The 21,841-nt window shown below is 54.2% G+C and overlaps 5 protein-coding genes across 5 annotated transcripts; 2 read left to right on the plus strand and 3 right to left on the minus strand.

The window, feature by feature from the left end:
- The first annotated feature begins 2,103 nt into the window (after nucleotides 1–2,103).
- On the plus strand, nucleotides 2,104–4,671 carry C8Q71DRAFT_5187 (oxalate decarboxylase). Its single transcript, XM_047919098.1, has 19 exons — nucleotides 2,104–2,192; nucleotides 2,255–2,578; nucleotides 2,633–2,706; nucleotides 2,768–2,791; nucleotides 2,842–2,884; nucleotides 2,943–2,970; nucleotides 3,029–3,046; nucleotides 3,101–3,157; nucleotides 3,207–3,296; nucleotides 3,348–3,389; nucleotides 3,447–3,561; nucleotides 3,615–3,807; nucleotides 3,865–3,874; nucleotides 3,939–3,973; nucleotides 4,026–4,089; nucleotides 4,143–4,176; nucleotides 4,240–4,299; nucleotides 4,352–4,380; nucleotides 4,437–4,671. The coding sequence occupies exons 2-19, from the start codon at nucleotides 2,280–2,282 to the stop codon at nucleotides 4,548–4,550; spliced, it is 1,329 nt and encodes a 442-aa protein (XP_047784389.1). The 5' UTR covers nucleotides 2,104–2,192; nucleotides 2,255–2,279; the 3' UTR covers nucleotides 4,551–4,671.
- C8Q71DRAFT_729075 (RNA dependent RNA polymerase-domain-containing protein) lies at nucleotides 4,642–9,246 on the minus strand. The gene is made up of 16 exons (XM_047922007.1): nucleotides 8,843–9,246; nucleotides 8,591–8,786; nucleotides 8,390–8,525; nucleotides 8,057–8,322; nucleotides 7,877–8,000; nucleotides 7,704–7,822; nucleotides 7,535–7,653; nucleotides 7,460–7,482; nucleotides 7,351–7,410; nucleotides 7,243–7,291; nucleotides 6,893–7,184; nucleotides 6,522–6,825; nucleotides 6,368–6,463; nucleotides 6,262–6,310; nucleotides 6,135–6,211; nucleotides 4,642–6,086 (listed from the first exon to the last, which is right to left on the minus strand). The coding sequence occupies exons 1-16, from the start codon at nucleotides 9,073–9,075 to the stop codon at nucleotides 5,032–5,034; spliced, it is 3,198 nt and encodes a 1,065-aa protein (XP_047784390.1). The 5' UTR covers nucleotides 9,076–9,246; the 3' UTR covers nucleotides 4,642–5,031.
- Nucleotides 9,247–9,357: 111 nt separating this feature from the next.
- C8Q71DRAFT_729089 (Suf-domain-containing protein) lies at nucleotides 9,358–13,051 on the minus strand. The gene is made up of 12 exons (XM_047922008.1): nucleotides 12,611–13,051; nucleotides 12,424–12,560; nucleotides 11,921–12,053; nucleotides 11,730–11,870; nucleotides 11,345–11,661; nucleotides 11,203–11,292; nucleotides 10,730–11,154; nucleotides 10,539–10,676; nucleotides 10,334–10,486; nucleotides 9,794–10,282; nucleotides 9,632–9,739; nucleotides 9,358–9,582 (listed from the first exon to the last, which is right to left on the minus strand). The coding sequence occupies exons 1-12, from the start codon at nucleotides 12,953–12,955 to the stop codon at nucleotides 9,515–9,517; spliced, it is 2,544 nt and encodes an 847-aa protein (XP_047784391.1). The 5' UTR covers nucleotides 12,956–13,051; the 3' UTR covers nucleotides 9,358–9,514.
- A 152-nt stretch (nucleotides 13,052–13,203) lies between these two features.
- C8Q71DRAFT_5455 (glycosyl hydrolase family 85-domain-containing protein) lies at nucleotides 13,204–16,136 on the plus strand. The gene is made up of 7 exons (XM_047919257.1): nucleotides 13,204–13,565; nucleotides 13,626–13,643; nucleotides 13,709–13,782; nucleotides 13,831–13,914; nucleotides 14,000–14,293; nucleotides 14,346–14,451; nucleotides 14,506–16,136. The coding sequence occupies exons 1-7, from the start codon at nucleotides 13,386–13,388 to the stop codon at nucleotides 16,018–16,020; spliced, it is 2,271 nt and encodes a 756-aa protein (XP_047784392.1). The 5' UTR covers nucleotides 13,204–13,385; the 3' UTR covers nucleotides 16,021–16,136.
- C8Q71DRAFT_5462 (AAA-domain-containing protein) lies at nucleotides 16,136–21,394 on the minus strand. Its single transcript, XM_047919263.1, has 10 exons — nucleotides 20,063–21,394; nucleotides 19,861–20,011; nucleotides 19,734–19,805; nucleotides 19,508–19,681; nucleotides 19,004–19,458; nucleotides 18,821–18,953; nucleotides 18,559–18,768; nucleotides 18,345–18,499; nucleotides 17,757–18,290; nucleotides 16,136–17,706 (listed from the first exon to the last, which is right to left on the minus strand). The coding sequence occupies exons 1-10, from the start codon at nucleotides 21,137–21,139 to the stop codon at nucleotides 16,252–16,254; spliced, it is 4,416 nt and encodes a 1,471-aa protein (XP_047784393.1). The 5' UTR covers nucleotides 21,140–21,394; the 3' UTR covers nucleotides 16,136–16,251.
- Between the last annotated feature and the right edge of the window lie 447 nt (nucleotides 21,395–21,841).

Here is a 21,841-nt window from a genome sequence, read left to right on the forward strand (position 1 = left end):
CAACGAACCAGCACAAAATTTCAGTATGTACTACTACTACTACGTGGCGCGAATCATGTTCTTAGCGCCTCTGGATCGCATCGGGGGACACTGGTCTCATGTTTGTTCCCGCCAGTTTCAACCATCAAGCCGACGCTGGCTTTCTGTCTGAGCGGCTAGTTCTTGTTCAACTTGCCTTTCGAAGACATCGTGATCAATGCATAGCGAAAGAACATTGGCAAGGCGGCGCTTCAAGTTGTGGGACAAATCATCTAGAGATACAGCTTGACGGTCAGTAGATGTCTTTGAATTACCACACTAGCTCTGCGCCTGTCACTTAGCGTGCTAGTGCGACGGTTGCTGTCCTGGTAGTACCCTTCCTGAGCGGTACGCGCGAGCATACGCATGGCATGAAGCCGTGAACTCTGATAGTCAGCGCAGTCATTCGTGACTAGTTGACTTCCGAAACGGCCTCTAGACGACCGTGAGGCAACAATGACAGTACCTGGGTCATTTATATTCACGCTGTCTCCCTGAGGAGGTCCAATCCGGCACATCAGGATGTGCCTCTCAATTGCGTCATGGACTCACATGTAACCCTAGAAACCGGCAAGGACCCATGCCAGTGATTGAACTGACGGTTCTATTTCAATCTTGCAGGACCAAACTGTCGTATGGCATACCGGAACCGATATTTAGCTTTACTGCAGGCGCTCTTACTAGAATGCGGTTTTTCGATCCAGCTGGCTCTCACCAATCCCTTGTCGCGACGGCACTTGGACCTCCAGAACGGACCAATTGTGAAGTATGTACTTGAGCGGCCCTGTCTCCGCTCTCCGCTACTGGATAGATGCTGTGTAACTCCATTTCAGTGATTCTGTCATTGATCCGTGCTGAATCACACGTACGGGAGATGACACTGCGCAGGCACCGACGAGGTATGTACTATGCACGTTGGACATCAGAACTTCACTCATACCATGCACGCGCGCTACGAATCAATGTGCATCGTCATGCCAGACAATAGGTTTTTGGAGAGCTGCACAGGGATAGTAAAGAAGCTTATGCGGACAAAGCACTTTCACGGTAGAGCGGCCACTGGTGTGGTGACGGCTCCATACATTTGACAAGGACCTCCGATGGTCACGGAACGAACCTGCCGGGACCCACTGCCAATAACCAGTGCAACACTTATTCAAGCACTCGTAGACTGTGCAAGGTATAGTGTAATGTCAGCGCGTGCATAATCCGGGTACTTATGGTCACTGACTTGCATATCAGCTCCCAGTCGATCGGCTCAGTTGGAACACCGCAGCGGAATGTCCATGGTTTGCATCATGGGCCAGGTCGTACTATCGAGCATAAGCTCACACAAGGCGGCATGAGTGTTCCCTGCCGCAACGCTCCACAGTTGGACTGTCAGATAACCAAATTCCTAATAGGACAACATAGGTCAGTAGCTCGCCTTATGTGCACATACCTGCAGGACCTACTCATCAACGCCGCTGCCGGTTATATCTGCCTGTTCGAAGTACTGGCTTCGGCCCGAGGTCTCTAGTCCTAACCTGGGGAACCAGGGTGAACTGCTGCATGCGATGCTGCTTCAGACAAATGCTGACATCGACACCTTCTACAGATGATGTTGCATTGCGCAATTGGCGACGTGAGGGCTTCCAACGTCGTTGTCGCCGTCAGGAACTCGCCAGCGACCGCAAGGCTGACCTATGTCCGCATTGGCAGATAGGGAATGCGAACGTGCCAGCCTTTCCACATGGATTGGCATCGAGTGCGGATAGGGCTGGGTGCGCATCCAACTAGGAGAGCCTATGCCTAATATTTGGGTGCGTTTGTTCCCACAATGATGATCTGGATAGGACACCTGAATTCATTTTCTCGACCCCTGGTCCCGCTTGCTGATCTATGGCTACTGCTACACTGTTTCACGGTCGCCATGGGCATCAAGAATTTTGCTTTGGCCGATTGGCTAATTGCGCCGCAGCGTGTGGACATCTCCGCTCCTGAGAGATCAGGCGGCGGCGACGGACGTCTCCATTCTTTGTATGTCTATGGGTCTGCATTCCGCCTCATACGCACCGGAACGCGCATGAAGGCCCCTAGCAACGAAGTGCTGTCGCGCCAACATTATGTTTGACGTGATGGCAAAGCAGAGTTTGATGATACACCTAGTAGGCGAGCTGTGGACTCGGACTGGTGTACGTGCGCTTCCTACTCTTTCAATCAGTATATAAGCTGATTCATCGGGGTAAATCGCTAGGGATCGCGCACTCTGTGCTTCTTCCATGATGTCTAGGCTCCTACAGTTCGTGCTTACCGTCGTGCTCGCCTCTAGTCTAGCTGCTGCGGCACCGGCCGCCATATCGGCGTCGGGATCAAGCGTAGCATCCGCAGCAGAGCCTAGCGAGACCGTTCCTCTTGCTAGCGAAGACCCGAACGGCATCGCCTGGAATACCACGACGGACACAGACCCCCAGCCTATCCGCGGACAGCTCGGCGGGACTATCTTGGCCCAGCAGAACATCCCTCTCCAGGAGCAGAACCCTGATCTTCTCGCACCGCCTACCACCGACAATAATGCAATGTCAGCTCTATGGAAGGGCTTCCAATAAAACTATGTGCGCTGACAGCTTTACAGTCCGAACGTCAAATGGCCCTTTAGTCTGAGCCCGATGCGCCTTTACACCGGTGGTTACGTTCGTCAACAGAATAGTGCGTTTGTAGACTCGATGTCTCGTACGCCACGAACACTGACAATTCCCTTCCATAACAGTAAATCAAATGCCCGTAGCCAGCTGTGAGTTATTGCGTTCACAGACAGGGATGGATATACTCATGCAATGACAGCTATGGCTGGCGCGGATATGCGTCTGGAACCGGGAGCTATCCGGTAAGCTCAGATTGCTTGTAATTTGAACGACAGAAACTGAGCAGGACACGTTGTCAAGTGAACTTCATTGGCACAGCACCTCTGAGGTAAAGTTCCGGTCTACACCCGAGTTGTACTGGCAGTTTATTGATCGACTCATCACAGTGGGCATATGTCCTCAAAGTGAGACTGGTCTTAGATCGCGTTCCAAAGGCCGTACTAAGATGCCCTTCATAGGGCTACACGCAAATCACCTCGGTAGATCAAAACGGGCGGAACTTTGTTGGAACTGCGGTACGAGCATGTTGATAAGACGGCTTGTCTTGTGCTGATCTCAATTCAGGGACCGGGCGATCTGTGGTACTTCCCGCCGGGGATTCCTCACAGTCTGCAAGCGACCAACGAAACGGAGGGCGGTTCAGAATTCCTTCTCGTATGAATGCTCAACATGACATTCGACGCGCGCGTGCTTACACAACAACAGGTGTTCGACAATGGCGACTTCAGCGATCAAACTACTTTTTCTGTGAGCGATTGGTTTCCCCGAGTCATTGCCTCGGATCTCCTATTGACCTCACTTCAGCTGAGCGATTGGCTAGCGCATACACCGAAGTCAGTAATAGCCAAGAATTTTGGTACCTCCCTGTCGGCCTGGGATAAGATTCCCGGGGAGCAGCTGTACATCTTCCCAGGCGATGGTGAGGAGTCTACCTAGATCTAGGGCATCTACATTGATTGATGAGCAAACCAGGACCACCATCGCCGGATGCGACCGCCCCTGAGGATCCTCAAGGCCAAATCCCAAATCCGTTCGTCTATAAGCTATCGGAAGTCAATGCGACGCAGGTTGCCGGTGGTGCGTTCAAGATCGCAGACTCTAGGAACTTCACAGCGGCAACTACGATCTCACTTGCTGAATTTTGGGTTGAGCCTGGAGGAATGAGGTCCGTCCATTATGCGACAGTGACTTTGTGGTCTAATAACAAGGCTGCGCGTAACAGAGAGCTGCATGTGAGTGTTTATGTGGCTCAAGCAAGTTGATCACAACTTCATCGAGCGGAAATCCTTCTACTAGTGGCACCCGACGCAAGACGAATGGACATACTACATGTTTGTACCTCCGTTGGAATCAGGCTACTCGCACCGGCTGACAATGAGATAGCTCTGGTTCTGCTCGTGTGACAGAGTTTGCCACAAGCGCAACGGCTCAGACGTTCAATTATGTGGTAAGCCTCTCATGCTGCCTCACGTCATCCACTTGTCACGGGCATCCAAACAGGCAGGGGATATTGGATTCGTACCGGCTTCCTATGGTAAGACACTCTCGCGGCAGCGTATATGGGTCCGGTCAATGAATACTGTCCGCTCTCTTGTAGGTCACTACGTGGAGAACATAGGCAACGACACCCTTCACTACCTCGAGATCTTCAACAGCGGTATGCCATTTCCTCATTACGCTGACCTTGGCGGTTCTGACACTCAACCTAGACCTTGTGGTGGACGTGAGCTTGAACCAGGTCAGTCTCCTTCCGCATGCCACTTTTCATTGCTGACTGACTTTCCCAAATCGCAGTGGCTTGCACTCACACCGCCAGATATCGTGAAGGAGAACCTGCAGATCTCTGACGAGACGATAGCTGGCCTGAGCAAGGTTAAGCCATACGTCGTAGGTGCTACTGAGGTGTAATGATGGGTGTTAGTGGCGTTGTTCCTAGCCCTCATGCAGCAGAATTAGCTGTTCATCTAATCGCTAGTATGAATATATTAAATTTGAGGTACGAGGATAAAAGCAGCCTTGCTGAATTCTCGGTAAACTCGGTTACGGCGACACCAGCGAAGCGTCTGAGTGACATGTACCTGCTTAGCTTGTAGCAGTGATTGAGACATGATGACTTCGGGGTGAATAACTTGACTACGATACAATTATGCGGCCCAACGACCCGGACGCTCAACAAAGGGACGAATACGAGGTCCCCGGAGATAGCCTTCCACCTCGTCCTGCGTTGCTGCATCGCAGTCTCGTAACATCAACACACCTACTATGATTGACCGAAGCATATCGAACAATCTGTACTGTATACTCTACGCGCTGGAGATTCCCAAAACAACGAATCCAAAACACTCGAAGGAAGGTCGAATAGGAGAGGATTTACAAATCAATAGTACCATCATAGGCATGCGTCGACCCAGCGCCCCTCCTGCTTTCGTTCGTGCACGACGATACCACAAGTACATTCGTAGGAACAAGACGAGCCAATGGACTGTCTCACGAACCATTCATGCTTGGCGCCGAGTTCATGATCGCGATGATCATGGGACAACACGGGCTTCAAGGGCTTGCGGTTGCGAGAAACGAGGTCCGACTGGCAGCCCGCAGGGTCGATTGCTTGCGATGGCGAAGGCATAACACCTTGCGTTGATACTGACGCCTGCAAAGCATCCTCCGCCGTGCGTGGACCCGGTGTAGGGGACGTGAGGTTTCCTTGAGCTCTTCTAGCTTGCCCGTGTCGCCTGGGTGCTTGTGAACGGTCGCTGCGCCCATTTTGCTCGTAAAATCTCTCAAATTGAGATGCTCGTGCGAACGGAGCATACTCAGACAGTGATGTGGTAGGAGAATCAGCACCATCATCGGTGACGATGACCATGGAAGACAGTGAAGAGGCTGGTTCGAGCGAGGGACATGCGGACGCGCCGGAAGGTTTGCGTGTCGTCAGATTTGTCTCCCGACCCGTAGAGTCTTCAGAGACGAGAGCCGCGGACGTAGAGGCAACCATAATCGACGTGTTTGAGGAAGAGGAAGCAGGTGCTCCGTGCTGGGACACTGTAGAACAAGAAGGATCGCCTTGCCATCGGTTGTCTTTCTTCTTTTCCTTGGGTTTGATTCCGCAGTTCCCGCAGAGATACGTGCGTTGCGTGCCATTCGCAGAGAAGAGTCGCCAATCATGCGGTTCATTGTTGTTACACGGTGGCAAGATAGACGCCACGGGGGAGCGCGGCGTGCTGTTCGTCAAAGTGCATTGCGGATCACCACTTCGATCGGAATTGGAGACAATGGTAACGGATTGCTGCTTCGGACTGTGTCCATCGTGGCTTGCAGGTTCACCCGCTACAAGTGTAGACTCTTGTGAGATGCTGCTGCTGGCCGATATCGGTCTCGACTCAAGGTGCGTAGGACGATTTGTTGATCCTACGTAGAGTACGGGCTTGCCATAGCTGGACCATACTACAGCAATATGAGTATGCATGACATGTTGCAAGGTTAGTGACGTACCGGCTCGGATTTCATTGAGATAGCTTATTCCAAGCCAGGCAAATGCTTGTTTGGCCTCGCTATACCCGTATTGGTACCTGGAAGCGATTTGAGTGATTAATTCGTGGTGGAATGACAGCGCTGTTACCACGCGGAAGCTCTCATCCTCTGTACGTACATCTCCGCAAATGTTCCTCCTTTCGAGGAAGCGGAAGTCAGCATCCTCGAGAAGCGAAATCGTAGCATGGTTATACCTCCAAAGTAACGCTCGCGAAAGCGCATTGTGACGTCATCAGCGTGTTTGGGACGATGATTTCTGAAGCTGTTTCGTTCAGTGTCCCCATATTGTTCTGTATACAGTGCTGACATATTCATTTGCCCTGAATGCAATCGGAAGGAGGGACATACCGTCTTTCCACTCGCCATCTACTCTCAAAGCTTGGGACAGCTCCCGGTTGAATTCTCGCATGGCCTGACGGGCCTCCCGCATCACATCGTCCCACACCTTCGGATCTTGGTCTTGAATGAGCAGTGCATCGTCACAAGTAAACGAGGATATCTTTGCCCCGTCCTTGCGAGGGACGAGGTCGCGCAGACAATTCAGAGGATTCCTAAAATCACGGTATCTTGCCGCGGCATTACGTGCCTGTGTGCGGACCGCAAAGAATCTACGCTTCAACTCCTGCATATTCGTGCCAGACTTGATTGCGTCCTGTCAGCCAAAAAAAACACATGCCTGATTCAGGCATTGCAGACTGAACTTTGATTGCTCGACGTACCAGAGCAGACTCAGTGAGCAATCCGAGCTTCCGCGCATGCGGCTCGTCTGTCAAATGCGGGCTGCAGATCGCTGCCAGCTTCCATTCGGTCGCCATGATTCCTAGTAGTCCGTTGAAGCGATGATCTATGAACGTTGACATAGCGGCTTGAGCCATGTCTACATGGTCATTCCGGCTACGCGCAGTGCCGCTTGCCGCGCTTGCTGAGGCTGGCCGATCTACATAATCACGGACAGACTGAGGTACCAGATTCGTGTCCCACACCGTCAGATACATATCACCGTCAAGATCCCTGGGCAGGCAAGGCGTCACAATGGTGCGTATCTCGCCGATTTTCTCAGCTCACTCACCCTGATGCCATGGTATCTGGGACAGAGTGCCGTGACTTTCTAGAGAAGACTGGGGAAGTATCAGGAAAACTTCCATAGTAATAGAGATGTTATCCAAGCGTAGCTCACCTATGCAATTAGTCAGATGCTTTAGCTCTTCGCGATATACAGCACGGAATGTGCGAATATCTATCAGCATTTAGCTCCGAGTGCGTCATACACGCGTTGACATACAAACCTCCTGGATCATACGAAGGGTTTCTGAGCATTCACCGACGTCAGTACTGTATGGAGCTCCTGATGCGATACGCACCTGCAAACCATTATACTCGGCTTTGCAAGCACGCCGATGCGACCAGGTATGTTTATGAACACTTCGTCGGCTTCCAATATTCCGTACTCGTCGACAACGCCAAACAGGTACGCGGAGTCCTGGTGAATACTCGATATCAGCACAGCCAGAAGTTATGTCAAGTTCGTACCTCCACGGCGATGCTGAGCTTTTCGCGTAGATTGTCGTACTGCTTTTGCTGAAAGAGACTTAATTTCCACTGCACGTAGGGTTCTTTCAAGTCCTGACATGCGAGCAATAAGGAGTAGACTACAGCGAGATATATCAGGGTTTTGGCGTGAGGCATGGACGAGAACCACGCACGGTCTTGGCCGAACACGGTGGAGGAAGCGTCCAATTCTCCCTTGACTGCTCTCAATGCTTTGTTTCGATCGTTCGCAATAGCTCCGATGAAGTCCAGTTGGTCTAGGAGCAGCTTGCGAAATACCTGGATGTAAGTGATTGTGATCAGTACTATCAGCAGCAAAGCGGAGAGCGTCTTACATCCCAAGCCACTCCGAGAGTCAGAAGATGCAGGATAATGAATTCATTCAGTCGTGCGGAACCTGGACGGCTGCAATGATCGTTGATCTCCAGCATTGTGGGGCCGCCATTATACTTCAGCATTGAGCGGCGAAAGGCAATCACGACCTCAGAGCCAACGATATCCCTGTTAAGTATCTTGTTCTCCGTATTGCAGAGGCGTTCGAAGTCGGGGTCGGGGTATGCGGAGAGAAGTCCCTTCACGCCTCCGCAACGGATCTGAAACACTATACCCAAGCAGTGAGCGGGAGTACGAAAGGCCACTACAAGGGGCAGAGTGCGTTCCAGACGTACCTGAGGTGTCCTCGGGAATGTGTAGAGTGTTACACAGCTCTCGAGCGTATGAAGCTCTGATCATGCCGCAACCATCGGTATGCAATGAACCATCCCGAGCCCTTAGGTCGTCTAGGAGCACAGTGCGGCCGTACACCTGCGAGTTGTCAAGCCAGTTAGTGGCGTTACAAAGGAAATTCGTCGGTTGACTAGTTGACTGACATCCTTGGCATCCACGGTTGACGAGAAAGAGAGGCCAAGTCGTGCCGCATACTTTCCGTGCCCGTGATCGAGGAAGACCTGATGCACATCGCCAATCTCTTGAAGCAAGCGACGCACAGTCCAATTTGCATCTTCGCGGAAGAATATGACCTTCCCGGCTTTCACATGCACATCACTGTAACCCAGCCAAGTATACCTATAGCAGTTGAGGCATTCAGGGTACACTCGCATCAGAGCAAAGGCTTTGCTGACCGAATACCCCCCACTTGGATACCATTTGCGATCCAATCCTTGAGAAGTGCTTGTATACCTTGCTTGTCTGAGTCGAAGCCCTCTTTCAAGGTAGAAAGGAAGAGAAATCGTCGGGGGTCACCGACAAGTCTTGCAGCTCGAAAGGACCGGAGTGGCTGTTCTTCAGGCTTGGTCACGCTGCCGTTCTTGGTTACGCGAGCCACAAGAACGACCACGTTCGGTATGTTCACCATTGCTCAGAGCGGTCCCGGCCTACTGTGAACTTGAATATCCGTAGCAGAGGTCGCGCTCATGAGATGGAAGCGGTCAAATGTAGGAGGTGGGGTTACGTCTGCACACAATCCGCAGCCGCCACTGCTTATGCAGGCAATGTCGAGATGACAGAACAATGAACATGGGCGTGCAGGACATTGTTGACAGTTGTGATGTGTGGTGCAGCCCAGACTCAGTTCGAATCAAACACGTGATCTAACTGGAGGAATCAAGCTTCCAGGCCATCCCCGGGCCCGTTGCCGTTCTTCGCCTTCAGCTCATGCATTGAAACATAACTGCCATCGAAAACAGTGAAGAGAACGTGCGGCATGGATGTTAGAAGATAAGGCATAGTGACAAGACAGTAAGGCCGAAGTATCTCATGGAACGTTGCATTACAAATACCCATGCGATGATCTATCAATATCGACCGCGACGGCCTCCTCCTGGACCTTGGTACGGTCCGTAGTCAGGCGGTGGGCGGCCACCTGTAGGGACAGTCAGTCTAGATACAGTAAGACCAGGTAGCAGACGGACCTCCTCGGGGCGGTGGGGGAGGTGATCGACCTGTGGTCACGCTCGAACTAGATGGGATGACAGCGTTTCTGAATACTTGCATCAGATCATCAGTCCGAAAGACAGGACCTGTCCACGCGCGGTGAGCTCGCCAGACGACAACACAAACCTAGAACAACGCACCATCGAACGAGGACGGCGCCGGCAGCATTCCAGCGAACCACGACAAAACCGGGGGAAGGGTGACCTGCTTCTCTTCCTCTCTCTCCTCTCTCATGCTCCGACGTCCAGGACCATCGCGCTCGCGCTCCCTGTCCCAGCCCGGGCTACCATGACGTCTGCGAGGTGGCCCGTCCCACCGGTCCCGGTCGCGATCTCGCGAAACGGCTCGTTGACGCTTGGACGGCGGACCATAATCAGGAGCGCGGCTATCGTCACGCCTCCTGCCGTGTGACTCTGGAGACGAGGGTCGTTTTGAGGAGCTCGGCGTTGCCTGGGGCTGCGAAGGCGGATTGGACACAAGAGACATCTGCGTATCAGTGCGACCGAGGGTGGCGCTGCCGTTTGAGCGACCGTTGCCCTGGCGCGAGAGACTGAAGCCGAGGTCGCGGTTAGCAATCGCATCTGTCCCAAGATACTTGTAACGTTCGGCGAATCGCTTGATCGGGGGATCTGGACGCAAGTGTAAGACACTAACGATGATTTGTGAGCTAACGCGCTGACCGTTCGGATATGCCTCCGCCATCCTTTTCTCGAGCTTATGCGCGGCCTCGAGGTCACCATACTGATACTCATATTTTGACCAGCGTTCCCACAGCGGCCGCGCCTTCTCAGGCGGGAACGTACCAATGACCCGCTCGAAAAGCGCGCGCGCGTCTGTCGTGAATGTGTAAGCCCACGACGTCCATCGTGAGGAATGAGAACGTACTGTTTTCGTCGTTGATGGAGATCAAGAATCCCAGGTACCGGAGGACAAACTCCACTTCGTCGCTAAACGACTCCATCCCTTTCTCGAAGATGCGGTTCGCGACATCGGCGGCCTTGTTGCAATGATACTCCATTATGGCTGATCCCATATCCGGTCAGTCATCATACAACAGAGGAGGCGGACAAACTCACCAGCAGCCTCGTATACTTCCCAAGGCGTCCACCGCTCCTTTCTCGCCTTACCGAAGATAGCTCGCGAGGGTTTCAGACCCTCTGCGCGCCTCGCAAATCGCATGTACGATACCCATGCGATGCCATACTCCGTCCGTCGCTCGGAGAGCTCCTTGTTTTTAGGCGGCTTCTCGTCCGCCTTCTCCGTCGTGAACGACCCGCCTTGTGACTGCGACCCGGGGTCAGGCTGCGAGTTGTCAGCAGGCTCCGTCTTCTGAGACTGCGAGATGTTCGAGGAGAATGAGGAGTTCGCTGAGTTGATCCTGATCTCAACCGCGTCGAGGTCCGTCTTCAATACCTCAAGGAACTTCTCAAATGTCGCATGCACTTCGGCGTAGTTCTTTGCCATTTCCTGAGCCTCCGCATAGGCGAAGTTAAGAACGAAGCTACGAACAACGTTAGGGTCGTCGACAGTGTTCGATTCTGAGACGTACCTAGATGGATTCGCTTCTATGCCCGCTTTTAACAGAGCAACAGCTTCGTCAATTTTGCCAATATTATTCGTCCATACGTACGCCATGTACCTGCCAAACATGAGTCAACAGTACGCCCACAAACAGTGCGACTGACGCGTACCATATTTCCGAAAAGAACCGCATGCGGACGACAGCCTTCTTGTAAACTCCCTGAAGGCGTGCGTGCAGGTTGCCCTTATCCTTATCATCCAGTTTCAATGGGTTGCTCTCCTCCCACTTCAGGTACTGGCGCCACCGCCCTACCAACGCCCTGTCTCCAGCATTGAACGCGGGAGGCCGAGGCAGCCATATTGGCGGTCTCGCGGACTTCGACGGAGGGGGAGGGGGAAAGAGGATATTTAGGTGTTCCTGCAGGGTCGTCAGCACGGTACGTGCCTGCATGTGGCTCTCTTGCAGGTCGGACAAGAACTTCTTTGCCTGGGTTTCTCATGAGCATCGGTGGCGTTGGTGCAGACAGGCTTGGTGCAGACAACGTTGCTGCTCACCGTTATCCTGTTCAGTCCGTTCTCAAAGTCCTGATACTCCTCCCAAAGGCGCTTGATGTTGTCCATCGGTATTTGCACCGCTCGCTGATACGCCTTGCGCACTGCGTCCATCTTTTGTTGCTCCTCCCATGTTGATGTTGTCTGGGCTTGTATGAGTGAAGTGGCACACGCACTCTCGGTATATCACACACCTCGCCCGCCTTGAGGAACTGGATGTAATCACTCCACATCTCACCGCTGTCTTTATCCTGGCCGACATGGCCGAGAGCGAACTCGTAGGCCGTACGAATAATGTCACGCGAATTCGGTCCGGTGTTGACTCTCCTGCAAACACGGAATTAGAGATCACGCTGATACGAATTGGTCACCGCCTTGCTGGAGGTCGCACGATGCAAGCAATATCGTGTCAAGCACGGGTTGAGGCAGTCTGTCACACCTATCGCCAACGCGTCTGGAAGCTATTTGCGCAGTTCCCCATGCTCATGGCAGTAGCGCCACATCGGCCGTCGAACATATCGGAGCAGCACAACGGCGGTCGCGAGACATCCATGTAGTGACAGGCGTAGCGAGCAACCAAAGCCATCACGCAAGTGGATATGTATGCATTCCACGTTCCCGTTGGCGTCCCGTGTTACGATACTGATGCAGACGGGTTTTGCGTGCGGCCTTGTGGTGTCTCAATCGAGGCACTTACCTGACGAAGGTGAGATAGAACTTCCAGAGATCCACAGACGACGACTTGGTGAGGTAGCGTTTGAACAAGGTGACGGCAGATCCGAACGTCTCAGGGTTGTCGGTATAGTGATTCAGGTAGGCTATCTGGGCAGAAGACTGGATGACGATGAGCTATAGATTGGAACGCACACAAAAAAGTCGCGCACGGTGTTCGGATAGGCCTCCAGCAGTCCCTCGTAAGTCTCTTTGATCCTCTCCATGTCACCCGAGTCTTCTGCGAGGTCAACCAGTCTCAGCCACCCGTCTGCGTCGTGTGGCTTTTCCCGCAATTGTGCGCGTAGCTGTTCCCATTCTGACGGCGGTGATGGTGTAAGTTCTTGCTTTATGGGGCTCTGCACGTTCGCGCCGCCATTCTGCGGGTGCGGGAAAGAGTTCGGGTTGAGCTGTCGCAAGGCGTTCAGGATGTCGTCGGTCGGTTGCGTCTTGTCTTGTTCGCCAAGGAAAGACGTTTCGCCAGAGTCCGGTGGATCTACGACCATTGCTTCGGACATCTCAGCACTGTGTCGCACGCCGTTGCAGCATACGAATGGTGGACCAAGTTCAAGTTGCGAGCAGGGTTGGTTCCGCGCCTTGTTCGTGAATGCGCAACGCGTGACTTTTGAGTTCGACGGCGGACGCGCCCGACTTGTCTTATCGCAGCCAAATGCGCCTTTATCTACCTAAGTTAAAGTATTCAGTGACTTGTCGGCAACTTGTCGGACCGGATTACTGGCTTACATTGTACTTACATACATTGATCATCATCTTCCCAACATCTTCCGTTGCAGTACAGTGACCACAATGAATTCTCCAATCTACAAGTTACAGCCACCTCCACTCCCCTCGACTGTCCTTGTCGCAAACATACTGACCCTCGCGAACCTCGTAACACTAGGTTCTTGGTACCCAATCTCGTCAACACTACCTACACCTTGAGACGGGATGCCTCTGAGCGGAAAGAACTACCTTGAGGATCCTCGAGGCGATGCCCCGTACTTCAGGACGCTAGCCGATCTGGACGAATGGGCGAGCAAGCACCATAACAAACTAGATGGATTATTGCCTTACGTGAAGCGTCGCTCTGCTACAGATGCGACGGTGCAGAGCAGAGGCAGACTCTTGGTGAACGGAACTACTTAAGGAATTCATGTGTTACGAGAGCTCACCTCACGCGCTGCACAGGTGTGCCATGACTACAAGGTGACACTTGTGCCGAGTCGCAGAGTCAGTACGGACACAAGCTTACTTGCCTGGGTTGAACGCAGGGTGGTTACACTGAAACACCCTTTGGCCTCGCCTACACGTTCAACTTCTGGAGTTATTGTGATACATTCATTTAGTGAGTTCGGTCGGCCGAAGCTACGCCCCCACTTGACTAGGAACGCAGTTTCTCCCACCACCGCGTGACAGTGCCTCCGGCAGGATGGATAAATGCTGCCCATAGACAAGGGGTGAAGATACTTGGGACATTGTGAGTCCGAGTCCTTCAATTGACCGCTCAGTCGTATCCGCATTCGACGCTTCAGACTTGTAGTGTCACTAACACTTCACATCAGAATCTTTGAGCATGACGCTGGACAGCAGGATTGCTTACGACTTCTCGTGGGACGTCTGCCGAAGTCTAAGACAGGGTCTGCGGCACCTTCTGCGGACAACTCTCTTCCTCTGTCACCGCACTATGCGAAGGTCCTCGCTGACTTGGCGTATCAGCGAGGATTCGACGGGTACCTTCTGAACGTAGAGGTTCCTCTGATTGGTCGTGTCGAGCAGAGCAGGGCTCTAGCAGCTTGGATCGGCATCCTAGAGAGCGAGCTCAAGCGCAAAGTGGGCTCGCACGCACATACTATTTGGTAAGAAACTGGCTGAAATATCGGTGTTCATCATTGAACCATTCTTCAACAGGTATGACAGCGTCGTTGTCACAGGTGATCTTCGGTGGCAAGACAGATTGAATAATTACAACCTTCCGTTCTTCCTACCTTCATCTGGTTTCTTTACCAACTACACAGTTAGTGATCCACATGTCCTTAGCATGATAACGCAGCTCACGTCCGTCAACTAGTGGCGCCCCGACTACCCATCGCTCACAGCACAATACTTCTTCGCCCTCGAACCCTCCCTTATGAGCATTCCCAAAAGACTCCAGGACATCTACGTCGGCATCGACGTCTGGGGCCGCGGTCAACACGGCGGAGGTGGGTTCGGGTCTTACCGATCCCTGGCTCACATCGACCCAGAGTTCCTTGGGCTCAGTGTGGCACTCTTTGGGCCAGGCTGGTCCTGGGAAACCGAGCAGGACAAGCCCGGCTTCTCCTGGGAGACATGGTGGGCGTACGAGCGCAAGCTCTGGCTCGGACCGCAGACGAGAGGCGAGGCCGTCGAGGTACCGCCGCACAAACCACGCGCGGGCGAGCCGGACTGCGAGCACGGCGAGTTCACCCCAATCACTGCGTTTTTCCCTCGACAGGCCCCTCCCAACCCCAGAGAACTACCATTCTTGACATACTTTTCTCCCGGGGTGGGTTACGCGTGGTTTGTGGACGGCGCTCAATTGTACCAGACAAAGGCCGGGTGGACAGACTTGGACAAGACAACATCGCTGGGCGACCTCGTCTGGCCCCGGCCAGAGCTGCAATGGGCCGACAACAAAGGGGAGCTGCCGCTACCTGCAGCGTCGACTTCGCTGAGTATGACGGACGCATGGCTCGGCGGCAGCTCGCTCCAAGTCGTACTGTCTTTGCCGGCGCAGGAACACGAGGACGCTGCCAGCCGGCGTGTTTGGATACCTGTGCAAACGCTTGCTTTCACCCCTAACGTGTCCTACACCGTCAATCTTGTGTACAAAGTAGCTCCGAACTCCCTCCCAGATCTTGAAGTTGCGCCTTCAGTAAGGACTCTCGGGGATTCTCCTCCGGTTTCCTTCGACATCAAACAGAAGACACCGCAGAGCTCGGGCCTACAGCGTGGCTGGTCGACTTTCTCAGTAGACGTCATATTGTCGGGTGACCATCCGACCGACGTTTTGGCAGCACTCGGGATTGACATCCGTTTCCGAGTTCCTGCAGCCGCCATCGACGTCGAGATCCTACTGGGACTCATGAGCGTCCTTCCCACCCCTCTTACTCAAGCTCCCAGTGTCCACGCCCACCAACCGAAGATTTTGTGGGCAGACTACGCGCTCCAGCCCAACAGAGTCGCTGATGCGCAGTTCTCTGGCACCTTGTCGTGGGAGATCGCTGCATCACTTGGACCTATGACAAGCACGGCGTTATCCGGAGACCCCGAGGATCCAAGACCGTTGTGGACGCTCAACGGGACCTTCCCGTCATTCGCGTTCTTTAACGTCTACGTACAGGCGTATCCATCCGCCGGGAGCATTGGTAGTCCAGAGAGCGCCATCTGGATTGGCACCACCGGCCTTGACGGAAGGCGGAATGCGCTCCGAATTGACCCCGCTTGTCTTCCGTCGACGGTGTCGGCTGCGAAGACAGTACGGTTCTACGTCCAGGGTGTGACTGATCGTGGAACAGTTTTGACATGGGACAATTGTGTTTTTGTCGACGTCACCTCAGGCTGATCTGTCCCGATCAGCCCTTGCTGAGGTTCATGGTATTACTATTGGTCACTTTTTGGCGGCATGTTTATCTCAGATGTAGAGTCACAGATATGCAGAGACATCTTGACGATGTGGATTGGATAACATACAGGTGGTGATGTACGAGTACGTACTAGAATACAAATGGAATGTATAAAAACAGATTATGCAGCTATACAGATCTAGAACCGACTAGTATTCCCGGATATCTCGTCAAAGTCCTGGAGAAGGAGCGTCCATATCATCGGTGGAGACCTCCTCGATGAACACCTTGGCGGTCTCCATGAGCTCGCGGATGAGCTCAGTGCGATTCCATTCGCTTCGATGCCTCCACACGCAGCCTAGACACGTCGCGCGCAATTGCTCGAGCTGCTCCACGTTGAGGGATTTCGTGTCGTCTTGCAACATGCGCTTCAAATCATCCAAGAGGTACTCATCGAGGGTGAAGTCAGGTACCGGACTCGGTGTGCGGTGGATCTCCATGGGCACATCCGGCTGGCTTGTCTGAGCTTCCTCAACGGGAGCCGGTGATTCGGATGGAGGAGGAGGCTCCACAGCTACAGACGGTTGTGGCGAGTGAATATCAGCTACGGGCGAGGCGAAGGACGCAATTGATGGTGTGTTGTGAGAGAGGAAGGGATTGTTCTGGATATCAAGGGTCACCGAAGACGGACCAGCTTGGGCGATACCGGAAGGTGACGGTAGCGGATTGAGCAACGATGGGTCAAATCCCCCAGTGCGACGCGGGGGTTCGTACTCAGGTTCGAGCTCGGGCTGAGGTTGGTATTGAGAAGCTTCAGGGACAGGGACTTGCCCTGGGATCGGTTCGTGAGGTGCTGGCATCTGCTCGTGGATACCGTTCAACTGAGGTGCAGGTAGAGATGGTGTCTCAACCCGATCCACGTCATCCGCAAAGCGTACGCCAACAAACTTCTCAGGCGATTGAGTTGCAGCAGTCCCGTCAGCCATCCCATCGCCCTCCGTACGTGAACGCTTTGAGGCTCTGTCGCCGTTCTCATCCTCTGAAGCAGTATTAGCCGCAGAGGTGGACCGATGCCTCTTGCGTCGCCTCTCTAGCTGTGTAGGATCCGTGATTGAGATCTGCAAAGGCTGACCATTGTTCCGTGTACTCCGCCGAGGTCCGGGTGCGTTTATCTGTGACGCGGCCTCTTGCGCTTCCTTCTCCTTCTCCTTGTTCTTCCGGTACTCATCTCGGCGCCTCCTCTCCCGAACGGCCATGCGCTGGCACTCCAGCCTGAAGGTCGGATCGAAGTCGTTGATGCTAACTTCAGCAGCGGTCAACATCGCCTGAGCGCGGTAGAGCCGGTCAGGATCTTCGTCTATCCTGACCTCAGCGTTGTGGACAATCTTGCGGATATCGTCAAGGAAGTCATCCGGAGTAAGGTACCGATTGCGATAGAGCTCGAGATGCATCCGTTCGAGATCCATGTCGAATAGGGGAGGCAGGAGGGGCGGAGGCGGAGGGGGCGGGGGTGGCACTGCTTCGTGTACTCCATTGATGCCGTTGATCTGTGGTTGGTCGACATGCTCCATGTGTTGCTCTTCTGTCATCTCGACGATACCGTCGCCGTTCGTGCGAATTTCGACGCTAGTGGTGACCACTTCGACTTCCTGATGAACGACATTAAAGTCGTACTTGTATTCCTCCTACGCAATCTGTAAGCCACTTTGTCGATTGAGGAAGTCGAGCGACGTACCATTGCTCTCTTGGTGAAGCGCTTGAACTTACGTTTGAGCTCCTGCAGGATTGGACCTAGGCGATACCTGAGCAAGGTGACAACCCGCTGATCACTCTCCTCCTGAACAGCAAGCTCCGCGGCCGTCGGCTGTCGTGGCTCCAAAGGTGGGGCAATGGGCAGCTCCTCCAATACACGCTTCTTGCGCTTGACGCCATCCGGGAACTGATTTGGTGGACGCCGGACGTCCTTCAGTAGGCCCTCGAAGAACTGTTCTCTTTGCGACAGCATCGGATGAATCAACTCTACGCGATTATCTCGCGTAGGTCCGAACCATGAGCGAACATCCCGCGGAAGGGACAAGAATGGGCCGTCGACAACGGCCAATAGCAGCACGGGGTCTGTGGGCGCTAACGTGTCGAGCATCGCGCGGACGGTCGTTCTGGTGGTCTCGGAGACGGCGGCGCACCATCCCACCAACGATGGAATGTAGATGACCGAAGGCTGATGTCTTTTCGCCTCAACGAAAAGCTGGACAATGGCCGCTTCAGGGGTCTACGATGCGACCGCTTAGCTTCTATAGAGGAGCGAAAGGATTAAACTACGTACTCGTGTGGAGTCGCCCATGAGACTACCGAGGTCCAGGCTCTGGACATGGTAACCTTCCAAGTGATGAAGTACTGCGGCGGCAACGTACGCCTGACCCATCCCCACAGGACCATGTAGTACGACGCGCGGCCTGTACACTCGGAGTGTTTCCATGGCTGTGAAAATCAAGAGTTCAGCTGGAAATCATATTTTTCACTTTCGGGAGCTCACGTACACTGAAGCATCAGCTCGCGGTCAAGCGCGCCTTCAGTGCTCTCGTCCTCGTACTCAGCCTCCTCAAGTGCCGTCCGCTTCTTGCTCACAGGCAGAACCTTGCCGATCACCTCTTTCATCTTGTCCAAGGAATGTTGCAAGAGTGGCTCTAACTGCGTCGGAAGTGGCGAAGCTGCGGATGAGACCGAGCGAGCGGACGAAGGGACCAACTCTATAGCAACATGAGATGTAAGCTCAGAAACGTGTAGTGCTGCCAGACTTACTTTTGATTGCTATCATGAAGTCGCGTAGCTCCGCCTCGATCGTTTCTGGCTTGAGCAGTAGTCGGTCGTTGGACTTGTAGATCTGCGGGTAGCGCCTTTGAACAGCGTTGAGGGCGGCCTCCGTACAAAGAGCCTACATATGACGTTGGACGATACCCCACAATGTAATTCAAACAGACGCACTCTCAAATCAGCACCACCATAACCCTTCGTGAGCTTCGCCAGGCCCTTGACGTTGGTCTCGCCTGTCTCGCCCTCCCAGCCAGCCCACTTCTTCGTCATGATCCGCAGGATTCGCTCACGAGCCTCCGAGCTAGGCAACGGGAAGTAGAACTCCCGATCGAACCTGCCCGGTCTCCGCAACGCAGGATCAATAGCATCGGGCCGGTTCGTCGCGCCGATCACGATGACCTGCCCTCGGCCGTCCATACCGTCCATGAGCGCCAACAGCGTCGACACGATCGAGGCGTGGATCTGGTCCTGCTTCGACGAGCGCACAGGCGCGAGGCCGTCAATCTCGTCGAAGAAGATAATGCTGGGCTGCTGGGACCTCGCTTCCTCAAAGAGTAGGCGGAGTTGGCGTTCGGCCTCACCGACCCACTTCGAGAGACAGTCGGCGCCTTTCCGCATGAAGAAGGCTAGGCAGAGGATGAGCCATAGGCATTATATTCAAACGCGTGTACATACAAATCTTCTTGCCATCGGAACGGCAACTCGCCGCGAGCGCGCGAGCTAGTAGGGTCTTACCGGTTCCTGGAGGGCCATGGAATAGGACCCCACGTGGAGGAGTGAGATTGAAGCGTTGGAACACCTCCGGGTACAGCAAAGGCAACAACGTCATTTCCTTCAATGAGTCGATATCTGGCCAGCAAATTAATGTCCAGGCGAAGGCCGAGAAGCAGCAAGCGCTTACGGTCATCTAAACCTCCCACTTCGTCAAACGTCACATTCTGGTTCACCCCCAGGGGGTCAGCATCGGCAAGGGCTAACAGACGAAAGCATTATGTCCAAGCCAGGGGGAACTCAAACGGTCAACTCACTGGCATCGCCAACCTTGCCGAGATTCGACGGCGTCCCAGCGGCCGCGATGTCGCCAAAGAGGCCTCCAGCACCACCAGCGAACACGCCACCACCCATCGCCCCAGCCCCGAAGGGCTGTTTACGTGGTGTCCGAGTAGGATAGTCGGAATCCTGCTCTCATGTTCAGTCAATTTGACTTCATGGGATAAAGAGGTCGCGCACCGAATCATCCCCAGCCGCGCCACCCATCCATCTGCTCAACTCAGCACCCGTCGCGCTCCAGCCGGGCACCTTGCTCCTGCCGTGCACGTTGCGACCTTTCGCTCTGTTTCCGTTCGCAGTCGACTTGGGTGGCGGGGCTCGCATTTCCTCCAGAGGTGGCGGTATAGCGTAGTTGACGTGGTTGCGCTTCCGGAATGCATACGGGCGCTCGTCCTGCTCCTGCTCTTGTCCAGCCTCGCCATCCACATCCACTTCTCCTTCAGCATCAGCCTCGCCATCCCGTTCCGGCTCAGGGGAGGTGTGAGGGGCATCGTCGAGCGAACCCTCAGCGTCAGCGGACCCTGATGACGGCTCGTCCTCGTAGCCCTCATCGTCATGCTGCGAGCGTGCCCTTGTACGCGTCGGACGCGTGCTGACGCGTTTCCGAGTCTGCTTCGATGTCGTTGCCTGGGTGCGGGACCCTGGTCGACGCGTGATACGGCCACCGCGCGTATCCTTGGCCGCCGACTGGCCGTTCTTACTCCTGCTCCGTAGCTTGTAGCCAGAGTCTTCTTCTGCCTCCTCCTCCCCCTCCCCCTCGTCGGACTCCACAAAGCCCTTCAGATTACGAATGTTTTTGCGTGGCCGTCGAAGCGCGTAATGCGACTCCTCTTCCTCTTCTTCCTCGTCTTTGGCACCGTCCGCTTCTTTCGCGGGCGAGGAAGGGCGATCTGGATCAAGCACTAGGTCGTCTTCGCTCCCTGACTCTCGGTATGACCTGCGGAGGACCTTCCTACCCCTAGCCGTGACCCCGTATTCGGGTTGCGGCGGCTCGGGCTTATCCTCGTCTACTGGCACTGGTTCTTCGTCCACGTCCATGGACGCATTGCTCTCGTGATACTCTGATCCCGACGCAACGGATTCAGACTGCGCGCGGGCTGCCGAGCGTGTACTGGGTGGCATGAACGACGTCTTGAGGGGTATCTTGATCTTCAAGGGCTGGCTGTGGTTGGAGGTGGTGCTGTGAGTGGCGAGTCCGTTCGGCGCAGTAGAGTCTTCGGGTGCGGGCCAGTCTTCTAGATCTTCGACGGATGGCATGAACAAAAGAAGGCGAGATGAGATGCGCCGCTACAGCCACCTCACCGCAGAGTGCTTCGGTCGTCGGCAGAGAGTTCAGGATGGCGAGCTGGCCGCAGTCGGCGAGGACGAGAGAGACGGCGAGCGCGAGAATGGCGCAGACAATCCGAGTTGCTGAGGCGTAAAGGGGACGTTGTTGTTTGGCGCTGTTGGAATCGTGGCGGTGTACTATATCGGGCAGGCTACTCGGCAGAGGGAACTCAGTCAGTCGAGTCTAAGAAGCGAAAATTAACGTCGATTTCTCACAAAAGGTATACCATTCGATACCTGCAATGAAGAGGAATACAGCGGCGTACCGTCTGTTCAGAAATACCCAACCGTTGTTGACCAATGCATGAGGTGGCTGACCAAGGGGTCCGGCCGAGATCCCGGCCCGATATAGCACTACCTTATTTGGCTTATCAAGCCTCGCCTCCCGTCTTCCGCTGCCCGTCTGCTCCTCCTCCACCAGAAAACGAGCTCAAATGCAAGCGTAAACCGGAGGACATGGGCTGCTAGATGTCAGAGAGTACGCGTAGAAGGGCTACGCATGCCTTGAGGTGGTTTCGAGGCGGAACGAGCGACCTGAACGGCCTGTAGAACGTGGAAGACATCTTGAGCTAACTTCCGAGACTCGATCTCGTGGTAGTCGCGGTGAGAGATGGAGAAAACGATGTCCACGAC

The sequence above is a fragment of the Rhodofomes roseus genome, assembly GCF_022264815.1.
Source record: "Rhodofomes roseus strain CIRM-BRFM 1785 chromosome Unknown C8Q71scaffold_1, whole genome shotgun sequence".
NCBI classification, from domain to species: domain Eukaryota; kingdom Fungi; phylum Basidiomycota; class Agaricomycetes; order Polyporales; family Fomitopsidaceae; genus Rhodofomes; species Rhodofomes roseus.

Excerpts from the sequence above, each read along its gene's own strand:
- C8Q71DRAFT_729089 (XM_047922008.1), bottom strand. The coding sequence starts at position 12,955 with ATGTCCGAAGCAATGGTCGTAGATCCACCGGACTCTGGCGAAACGTCT. Across the intron at positions 10,677-10,729 it reads GGAAGTATACGAGGCTGCTG|CCATAATGGAGTATCATTGC; the intron begins GTGAGTTTGTCC and ends ATATGGGATCAG. Across the intron at positions 10,283-10,333 it reads GGCGGAGGCATATCCGAACG|ATCCCCCGATCAAGCGATTC; the intron begins GTCAGCGCGTTA and ends ACTTGCGTCCAG.
- C8Q71DRAFT_5462 (XM_047919263.1), bottom strand. The coding sequence starts at position 21,139 with ATGCCATCCGTCGAAGATCTAGAAGACTGGCCCGCACCCGAAGACTCT. Across the intron at positions 20,012-20,062 it reads GCGCGGCTGGGGATGATTCG|GATTCCGACTATCCTACTCG; the intron begins GTGCGCGACCTC and ends ACATGAGAGCAG. Across the intron at positions 18,291-18,344 it reads TCATGGGCGACTCCACACGA|ACCCCTGAAGCGGCCATTGT; the intron begins GTACGTAGTTTA and ends GTCGCATCGTAG.
- C8Q71DRAFT_5455 (XM_047919257.1), top strand. The coding sequence starts at position 13,386 with ATGCCTCTGAGCGGAAAGAACTACCTTGAGGATCCTCGAGGCGATGCC. Across the intron at positions 14,294-14,345 it reads TCGCACGCACATACTATTTG|GTATGACAGCGTCGTTGTCA; the intron begins GTAAGAAACTGG and ends ATTCTTCAACAG. Across the intron at positions 14,452-14,505 it reads GTTTCTTTACCAACTACACA|TGGCGCCCCGACTACCCATC; the intron begins GTTAGTGATCCA and ends TCCGTCAACTAG.
- C8Q71DRAFT_729075 (XM_047922007.1), bottom strand. The coding sequence starts at position 9,075 with ATGGTGAACATACCGAACGTGGTCGTTCTTGTGGCTCGCGTAACCAAG. Across the intron at positions 8,323-8,389 it reads CATTCCCGAGGACACCTCAG|TGTTTCAGATCCGTTGCGGA; the intron begins GTACGTCTGGAA and ends GCTTGGGTATAG. Across the intron at positions 7,483-7,534 it reads CCGAGTATAATGGTTTGCAG|AAACCCTTCGTATGATCCAG; the intron begins GTGCGTATCGCA and ends GTGAATGCTCAG.
- C8Q71DRAFT_5187 (XM_047919098.1), top strand. The coding sequence starts at position 2,280 with ATGATGTCTAGGCTCCTACAGTTCGTGCTTACCGTCGTGCTCGCCTCT. Across the intron at positions 2,885-2,942 it reads CTGGAACCGGGAGCTATCCG|TGAACTTCATTGGCACAGCA; the intron begins GTAAGCTCAGAT and ends CACGTTGTCAAG. Across the intron at positions 3,562-3,614 it reads GTACATCTTCCCAGGCGATG|GACCACCATCGCCGGATGCG; the intron begins GTGAGGAGTCTA and ends TGAGCAAACCAG.